At 40.0% G+C, this 10,310-nt stretch overlaps 1 protein-coding gene across 1 annotated transcript in view; it reads left to right on the forward strand.

Annotated features, from left to right (window-relative positions):
• The window catches only part of LOC131880727 (uncharacterized), a 5,650-nt gene extending 238 nt beyond the window's left edge, over window positions 1–5,412 (forward strand). Inside the window, exons 2-4 of the mRNA XM_059227420.1 lie at window positions 7–207; window positions 306–855; window positions 3,229–5,412. Of these exons, the coding sequence (XP_059083403.1) occupies window positions 7–207; window positions 306–855; window positions 3,229–3,262 (785 nt within the window). The 3' untranslated portion in view covers window positions 3,263–5,412. The remainder of the gene's footprint in view (window positions 1–6; window positions 208–305; window positions 856–3,228) is intronic.
• Window positions 5,413–10,310: the final 4,898 nt, after the last annotated feature.

A 10,310-nucleotide genomic window follows, 5' to 3' on the forward strand; every position in this document is an offset into this window, starting at 1 on the left:
ATGAAGACTGGTTGTCTTGTAGTGATGCTGATTGTTCCGGACGCTTATCAAACATTTTTGGCAAAGTCTTTGACTACAATGATCTGCAGATCAACATTGAAGTTAAAATTAATTTTCGATGCCTTGAGTTGAAGACCGGCAAATTATCCTCTCTTGATTGTGAGGCTCTTCGTCAACCAGTTTGCGAGGCTGATTGTTCCCCAAAAGGTAACTTGACATATTCAATTCGGACTCGTAGGTATGTCAATCTGAATGACAGAGCTCTGTGTAAATTTATATCTGTGGAACATTATTACATTTTTCAGATCCTTGCCCAAGACCAAGTAAAAACTTCTACGAACACCAAGGACGATGGGTTTTCAACTACTTTGCTCATAAAGATGAACAAAATTTCGAAGACATCATAAAAGCTTGTGACGAGTCAGGGGCCAAAGTGAGTTTTGTCAAACAACCGCCCGACTTGTGGAACATTAACTGGGTGGTAAGAAATAGAGGAGGTCCATCTAACGAGATGTATATTGGACTGGATCCGAAAAGCTTACCCAGAGACTGCAAAGCTGACGGATGGACCGACTTGTGCGAAGGCTTGCGGTGGTTGGATGGAACACCTTATGAGAGAAGAGTTGTGTCTGTGGGCGTGGAGACGAACGGAAAGAGCTCAGTGGGGTGCTTCATCGTCACAATCAATCTAAGCACAAACCAAACATACATCAAGGGAGTAAACGATTGTGGGAAAGAAAGGGCAGCTGCTTGTTTCAGCGATTGCTTGCGCCCAAGATGCCCGTTTCCACGGGGTCTTACAAACGGCCACAACAATTGGAGCAGATTTCAGCACCTCATCGGAGACAGAATTAGGTTTGTTATATCTTTCAGATTTTGTGTGCAACGTGTGCCGTGATGTAAATCAATAGGTTTGATGCTGCCACTGACCCGTTATGTTTTCAAGAGTGCCGTGTTATTGCTTAATATATCTACACTCCCGTTCAATTCAATGCAATGCTAAATCATATGTACCAATTACTAGATTTAAAGATCACAAAATTCAAGTTATATAGCATGCGTCCTTCGAAAAGCAAGCCATTTTATCGTGCAATGAAATTGGCAAGCTACACATTGTAAGACATTTAACGAAAATGAATACAAACTTACATGTTAAAATATTGACGGTGGCATTGTAAATAGAAATATTGCAATCAAATGTATTTTTGCACTCACATTTAAATTTTGAAAATTTTCAAACATAACTTTGGTGACCAGACGGTATTTATCACGTTTTCTAATGATGATTTAAGAAGCAATAATATTTTATGACGAGGGTTTGGAAAAATAATTTTTTTTTAAGTTAACTAATGTTTTCACCTATTTCGGTCAGTTTTGGGCAAAAACACGTTTTCACGGACCTTATCCATAAGATAACATAAAACCGAGGATTTTCGAGGAAATTCAAGGATTTTGGTCCTTTTATAGGGGAAATTGACGAGAAATAAAGGTATGAAGTTCAAGGCTACCTTGGGCGGCAATGTTTGTCCCTGCTCAATGATTTGTTTTACATTGATCCCTAAGCTTTTATTAAGAGGAGCAGTCGAGCACAATGGGGCATACAAGTGACCTAACTACTATTGCCGCCGAAATAATATTCGAAAATATAACAAAGCGCAATCTTGAGGTCAGAACCAAAACAAAGGGCCTGCTGAAGATTGGCAAGAGGCTGAGGGAAGTGGGCGAGCCTTTCAATGTCCATTCTCTAACCATTAGTGAGTGAAGTACTTTATGCAAAAACAGCGAACACCTTGACGGCACAGCGACCCAAGGGCAAAGAAAGATCTTGGATTACAGGAGTTAATCTTCAGATGTCTAAAATGTCTAATCTCCATTAGACAAAAACGGGATCATTCATTGTATGGTGCATGGTTTTTCAAAAGACCCTATAACAAAAATATGAGACTTAAAATGATCAAGCAATTCTTTGAGGGCAGGGGAAGAATTTTCAGAAGGCACAACGAATGGCCCTTAATTTCTTTTCATCCTCTGCAGAACAATTCATATGAAAAAGTGTGCTTTTGCCCACTATTTTGTTCTAAAAACAGAAGGGTGAAAACATTTATGTTTGTTTTGTACTTCTTTTGTTTCCATTTTGAATGAATTCCTTTTTTTATCATCTCTTCCAAAGAATTCATGTGTTATTTTGATTGGGATTGATGGGTAAATTCAAGCGTATTGTGAATTTTCGTACGTTTTTGTGTGCTTTAAATTCTTAAACAGCGATGACATTAATTTTAGAGACCTCTCATCTTTGTTCTAGACCATGATTTCACATTGCTTCAAAGTGTGATTTTCACACTCACAATCATAAATATGATTATATATGGAACTTCAATTCTTCTTTGGCGTATGTTTCTCAACTCAAAGAGCAAGAAGATCTTAAAAAAATTGATCAAGCAATTTGTGCCTAAAAAATCACAACAATAGATAAATAACCAAAACAATAAAATTTCACCTTTTCATGACTTTTTTCGGATTTAATGTTTTTGGAATTGTGCCTAATTTTCATAAACTAAACAGAAGTATTTTAACTAAAAAAGCAAACTATTTCGCCATCCCCTAGTTGGACACTCCTTTTTGTACCTTTTTTGACGTTTTCATTCTCACTTGCTAGATTTAAATGTTTTGGGTTGCTGTCACTTTGTTTTTGACTTGAAAAAGCATGAACAAGAAAAGAATGAACAGACTATTGGGTAAGAATCTTAGTCTGGAAGACATGAAAGATATAGGTGTCAGCATGTGAATCACAAATTTATGGCTTATATGTGCCGAAAATGGGCTCGTCCAAACACACCATCAGGAGATGTATGGTTAATTTGGGAAAAATTTGGCCTACTATCATTTTTAAGAGCCTTGAAAACAATTTAATATTTTTCTTTATCATTTAACGAAACATCATCTTCGTAGCAAAACTGTTGGGCAAAAGTATCACTCTAACTTTATCAATATGATTCTGCTCAGGTTTCTTTATGTTATGTAATATTAAAGATGTGAAGTCCCAGCACACCTACTCCCCAGCCGCTTTTGTACTTGATCACATCTTGGTAAGATAGGTGCATGGTCAATGTCCAGAAGCGTGCAGCTTAATTTGAGGCCCTGCACTTTTCCACCAACATTGGGAGCGTGACCAACCCTGCTGCAGTGGTCCAATGCATTTCGCCCTCCATTCTTCCTTCTTCCCACCAGAGTGGATGGAGTCAGCCATTATCTTCATCCATGAGAAGGGGCCCAGGGACATTCCAGCCATTGCCCTCTTCTTGAAGATGATGTCCACCCTACTAGCTGCCCATTTCTCCGGATTAGTCAAGGATAGGTAGGTATCTATTTCTTTTGTTCCAATTCTGTTTCCAGAAAACCCCCTCTGCCACCACGGCAGCTCCTCTCCTCTATGAAATTGTGCATTCCAACATCATCAATAAGAGGAGAGCGTGTACTGTTGCTTTGTGGATTTCTCAACAGCATTCGATAGGGTGGACCGAAAGCGGCTATTCCTCAAACTCCAACTGTGGGGAGTCCTACGTTCAATCTGTGTTCTGGTGGCCAACATCTATGCAAGACGCAGATGGTCTATTCGTTCTGGTGTGGAAGTATCCCCTTGCTGCTTCATTTCCATTGGTTTTCTGTATGGGGATTGGCAATACTTTTCAATCTTTATGTATCCAACCTGCCCAATGCCCTCACTCCCCAAGGCCCCACCATCAACCAATTTCATTATATTCCATGCCGAGACATCCTGATTCTCTTAGCTGATTCAGCCGTGAAATTGCAAAATGCCACCAATGCACTCCACGGTTTTTGCCCAGAGAACGGCCTTCAAGTCAATACCCTCCAGGCAAAGGCTATGGTTTTCCATAAATGGCGTCTGCCTCACACCTCCTTCTATATTAACAACAGACCAATTGAAATCGTCAAGCAACTTGAACTATGTTGATTTCACCTTTTCCGCCCAACTCACCTTTACCAATCACCCCAGGTCCTCAATAACCAAGGCCAGGGCCAGTGCCAGGGCCAGGATCGGATACAAGTGCAATTGCCTCCCCATCAATAATCTTCCCCATCTAATAGTCCTTCAACTCTTCCGGATCTACATCACGCTATTTTCCTCTACGGTCTTCATCTTTGACTTTCCAATTCCGCTCAATGTGCCCTCAAATCCGCCAATGGCACCTTCACTAAGTTCCTCAAGCAATACCTCTGCCTGCCCCAATCTGCCAATAATGCTTGGACGCATTTCATATGCCAAACTAAGTCCCTCGCCATAAGGCTTGCTAGGTTATTGTCGACAGTGTTGGGAACCTGACCTTTCCAGTGGTGGTGTCGACACACAAGACTTGGTCAAAGACTTAACAACACCTTGTTATCCTTGGGAGTCACGCACCTCTGTCCAGCTTCCAGTCTCTACACGTTAACGCAAGAATCAGAGTGCCACTCCCAGATTTGGACCCTTGCCACCGAGGTGCCGCAGGCTTTCACCGCTGCCTAGCCGTCCCCAGGCACTTCCAAGATTTTCATCTTTTACCTCCATCCACTTGTCTTTGTGCTGTCTGCGTTTGCGATGCTCCTCTTCCTTTCCTTTTTTTCATGTGCACTGAACCAACTTCAAACAAACACTGCAAAAGTAAAGATATCGGTTACAGAACAAGTTTATCCCTCCAGTTGGGGATACTTTTTTAGCGAGGGGCAAAATGTAGAAAGGTTTCCTTGCCGATTAACAAGTTGAATGGACAAGCTTAGGAACATCTTTTTACAGCGGTAGTGTCAAAGTAGAAAAAGTGGGGAAAATATCTCGTGGAGAGGAATAACAGAAAGGAATTCAGGAAAATATGCAGAAAGAAATTCAAAATCACGTGGTGATCAGGCATGCAACTGTGGACTATTTACCTTACTGTATGCTCACTTTTATCAATCCATAAAAAAGATGGAAGAAATACTGGTTAATTTAATGTGTCCAGAAAAGGAAAAAAATAACTAAAATCGAACTACCCTTAAATCCCGAATCCTCGTATCTTTTTGCACCCTTTGATCCTCGTATGCTCGTCATTTGTGTCACTTTTCACTATTTACGAAAGGTTTTATGAAAAAATAAAGAATCGTGTTAGAAGTATTTTGCACTATTACGCTATCTGCTTTTTTTGCAAAGATACGGTATCGGTAACGGTAACGTGTTACATTTTGTACATTGTAGCAGTAACGGTAAAGTAAAAGCGTTATAGAGAAGTAACGGTGATACTTTTTCTCGTTAACATTTCAAGCCCTGTCAATTAAGAATGCTGTAATTTAACAATAAGGACACTTATTTGCAACGCCGTACAGCCCAAACAAAACGAGAAGACGCATGGTAGGTTGCTAAAAACTGCTTGTGACGTGCCATGAAAGTGATTTCTTTCCCGAACATTATGTGACACAGGTCATTAATTATACATAAGATTTTGAACGAATTAGCCAAAAGCAACACAAACCCATTAAAATTTAATAAAGAGGAATCGGCCCAATATGCCCTTCATTTGATTGGCTGAGTCACAAAGCGCAGCTATGAACCTTGAGAAGAAACCGCTGCAGGATTAAGTTCTGACAAATAACCACTAGATGGTACTACGCTGAAGGTCAACGAACAAATTCAGACAAGAATCATTAAGAAGCTTTGGGGACCACAGAATCTCCGGTTTTATTTAGATGCTATTGTAAAACTAGTTTGTGTTTGTGCTAGGGGACCCATACCACATTTGCCACTCATTGACATAAATACGTTGATTGTGCCACAAAAGTAACGAGCTTTTAGTTTGGTTATAAGGTTAAGTGATTCAACAATTTTCTTGATCCGTTGAAAGCGGAAATGTGAAGTTATTATACCCCTAATATTGTGCCTAGAACCTATCAATGAGGGATGAAACCGATTGATAATTTAGGCACAGCAAATCATATAAGCCCCAAAGATGGCAAGATAGAAGCCAAAATTGCAAATTAAGATCATTTCAGGCATTCCCCAGGGCACGATACTCGGGCCAATACTTTTTATCCTATACATCTCATCTTTACCTGGCCAGATGACGAATTGCATGATCTCGTCTTATGCTGACGACACCAAGCTCATCGTTGGTAGAAATGGCCAAGATTGCTCCCTTCTTCAAGAGGACCTTAATAATGTATACAAATGGGTCGACGAGAGCAACATGAAACTAAATGGATCCAAATTCCAGATCATGTCATATGGCTCATCGTCTTTCCCTCCACATTACTTAGATAATGAGGGAGCCGAGATTGAAGTTTTCTCTTTTATAAAGACCTTGGTGTTACTCTTCAGGATGATGGATAATTCAATATTCACCTCAGCGAGAAGGTTACTAAAGTTGCTCAGATGGCAGGCTGGGTCTTACGCACCTTCAAGAACAGGGATAGGTTAGCTATGGTTACCATCTACAAATCCATCGTACAACCCCATCTGGACTATGCCTCATTGATTTGGAGCCCAAATCTTGTTGGCGAACTAAACAAAATTCACTCGGCAAATCACTGAAATGTCTAAACTCTGCTACTGGGATCGACTTCAGGATCTACACCTGTACAGTGTGCAAAGTACGGTATGCCATATTACATACTTTTAAATGCATCAATGAGCTGTCCCATAGCACGGACATTAACTTCATCCAACGAGACAATGAACGTGTTACATGTATCCAACTTCATTGGAACTACAATAAGAATGCGACTGCTAAATCAATCCTGCGCCACTCATTTCTTGAGAGAGGCCAGAGACTCTACAACAAACTGCCCTCCTCCCTTCGAGTCATCCATGTTGAAAAAAATCCTCTCCCCAAATTCAAAGAGAACCTGGATAACTTCCTCCACAGCATTCCAGACCAACCTCCAAAACCCGGGTATCATCGATCAGAATATTCAAACTCGATTACTGATCAGATTCACTTTCGAGTGATTGTGTAAATATATTTGTGCCTTGAATCCATTCAAGACATCTGTCTGTGTACCGTTAATAAGTTGTTATTATTATTATTATAGATAAACCCAAACATCTACACATGTCTTGAACTATCAAGCTATCGAACTCTTTGCCTAAGATATACAGGCCATATGAATAGACAGATTTTTATGCTCTCTTCTTCATGTTCGTCACCAAAATAGACATGACATCATAGGTTTGCCGATCTGAAACTCATGGAAAGACTTGAATGTAGGAAAACAGATAAATTTGAATGACTAATCAAAGGTTTTTTTTTTACCAGCTAAAATACAAACTGGCAAGCAAGAAGTGAAGTCTCTTTAGCTAGATTTCTACACACCTAAACTTTTTGTTGTTTTTTCTTGAACAATATGAATGCTGGCGCCAAAAGACCTTTAAGGGAGGTTCAGTAAGGCTAATTTGGCATAGATAATCACATCCTGTAGGCTTGCTGGGGTACTGAATTGGTAGAGCATCCGCTTTCCAATTTGCGAATCCTGGTTCCATCCCTGGTAAACCAAGTCCAAGCTTCTTTGTGGTATTCAAATTACAGCATGAGTTGCTGCTTTAACAACTTAAATGGCCGAACCTCTGTTCATTTCCAAGGGTGAGGTAATAATTAATGTTGACTGACGACAAAGCGGGAATATCCCTCAATTGGGACGCCCAAAATCAGATGGCAGGCCGAGCGAGGGAGCTGCCATCTGACATTGTAACAAACAAATAATCACAAGCTGTGTGCCTTGAGATTTTCATTGATTCTTATTTCTTTTTTTGCCCCTTATTTCCGGCCGAACAATATATAAATTTTCTTAAAAAAGAAAACGTCTAGGCGCAGGACCCCGGGATAGAATTACCTGACATTTCCGCGCTTGACAGATTGTCAAGAAAACTGTTAAATCACTCAACCTTGTAAGATATTTTAGCTGCTCATTACTTTTTTGCCAGAATCAATGCAGTTATCACAAAATGAGGGAAAAATGTAGTTTAAGTCCCCAAGCACAAACAGAAACTAGTTTTGCAATCGCACCGTAAAAACGGAGATTCTGTGGTCCCAGTAGCTCCTGTCTAAATTTGTTCGTTGACCTTCGGCGTAATACCATCTAGTGGTTATTTTCCAGAACATGATCAATCATTTCCAGATCATTTCCAGAACACCCAAGAGGAATATTGCAACATGAAAATGCCACTACGCTGATTTTTGGCAGTCCTGTCCTCACTACTAGACCACGTTCAGAACCTCAATTATTCGCGCTTTTGAGTCATTTTTGCATTTTGGCCTTGAGTCTCCCCAACACTTGGGCACTTTGAAGGCTCCAGTTGCCTGTTGGGAGACGTCACTTCCTATACTAGGGCAGGGTTCGACCTGTGAGGACAGGCTCGGAAATGAGGGGATATGGGTATTATATTTAGCCATTCATCTATTAATAAACATAAAGCCATCAACAAAAAAACGTTGTCTGGTAGAGGTCTTAGATCGAGTCTACTGTTAATCTTGCGTTTCTTAGAGTAAAATAGCACTGAATGGTATTAGATTTCGCCCGATGACATTTGGGTCGATTCCATTAGGCTCTCCACTATTAGATGATGAAGGTAAGGACATTGAGCAGGTCTCATCCATGAAGGATTTAGGTGTAGTCCTCCAAGATAATAGAAAGTTCGATGACCATGTCCAGTTGAAAGTTGGCAAAGCTTTTCAATCATGTGGTTGGATATATCGCACGTTTAAGTCCAGAGATAGTATCACAATGCTACTCGTCAGTCTGTACCAGTCGATTGTCCAACCGCATTTTGAATATGCCTCGCCCATTAGGGGCTCCAATTACTTCACCAGGAACATTGAGGATATGAGAGAGTTCTCGTATTGGCAGAGGCTTGAAGGTTTAGGATTGCACAATATTCAGAGAAGGTCCAATGTTATCTGATACTGCACGTTTTCAAAAGCATTCACGAGCTTTGTCCCAACCATAGAAAACCATAACTAGAATGCTTAAGCTTAACAGGAGCTGTACCGCATGAGCATATTTTCAGGTCAGCTGACGCTGGTGGAAAAGGGACAAATATATTTTGTGACATCTCGCTTCAGACAAGTTGAATCATTCTCATGAAACGTTTGTTATTCCTCTTTAATCTTAATTTCTTTTGAATCTTACAAATATACAGGTAGAAAGAGTGGTAGAACAATAAAAAACATGCTTTTTAGGGCATAATACACGTAACATGTCAAAAAAAGATTCGGACATTAGTAGAGCAAATCACGTACTCTATTGATTGCCCTTGTTTAGCAACGCATGTCGAAAGTGTAACAAAATGTATCCGAAATTGCAACGCAATGATGAGGCATTCGGAATTTTGTTTCAATCTCCCAACAATGTGCTTGAATGTGGGCGACATGATTGCGCCTATACGTAAACAAGGTAATTCCGACACCTCTGGAGGTAATCCTGAACCCAGGCTTGTTCCTTGGGTTTCAGTTAAGTGTTTCCATCACATGGATGAAAACTTTAACTTGAGCCCCATTTTAACCTCTTCAAAATTTCGTTCTTAAAAATGTGGTCGGACAACTTACTCAAACCCGTTTTATGAAGCGTGTTGGACGAGAGCAATTGCTTAACAAGGAGTCTTATTAGGGGTTTCTACTCTGAATTTGGACGAGCCGTCAACGATTCAAATTTGCACCGTAGTTGTCCCAAGTCTCTTCTTCCTCGGGCGTCCAGGTGTTCAATTTGATGCCCTCAAATATTTGTACGTAGAGCGTACGAGAACGCATTCCTTTTTTAATGTTTAAGAGTTGTACCTATAAGTTGTTGCACATTCCAACGGTGTTGCCATGAGGATCCCAATCGACTTCCTAAGAGTTGCTTTAGATAATGACATTGCTTAATTTTTCGTCATTCGAAAAACCAGAGACCAATGCACTACATTTAGTTCACCATCGCTCTACTCATCAGAAGTGTCAAGAATGTTGGTGCTCTGGGGAATACTCTTCAACTTCCTGGTATTTGTTCAATGTTCAGGTAATTTCGTCGATGGAAAAAATGTGAAATTTTAAACAATCTGGATATTTGACCCAATGGACTTAATTTGAAATTGAGCTCAAACTACTGTTAAGGTGGACTTAACCCGACCCACCATATTGAATTCATCTTGATACATGACAGAATAAAGTCCTTGTTCCTAGTAGTTATCCTTCTCTACATTTACACTTAATCATTTTTGGAGACAACCATGTCTGAAAGAAGTTACTAAATTACTGTAGATCACTTTAGCAAACTTGCGAATTGTTACGTTTTAATTGCATATAAAACATCAA

This window comes from Tigriopus californicus, chromosome 5 (genome assembly GCF_007210705.1).
Source record: "Tigriopus californicus strain San Diego chromosome 5, Tcal_SD_v2.1, whole genome shotgun sequence".
Classification (NCBI taxonomy): domain Eukaryota; kingdom Metazoa; phylum Arthropoda; class Copepoda; order Harpacticoida; family Harpacticidae; genus Tigriopus; species Tigriopus californicus.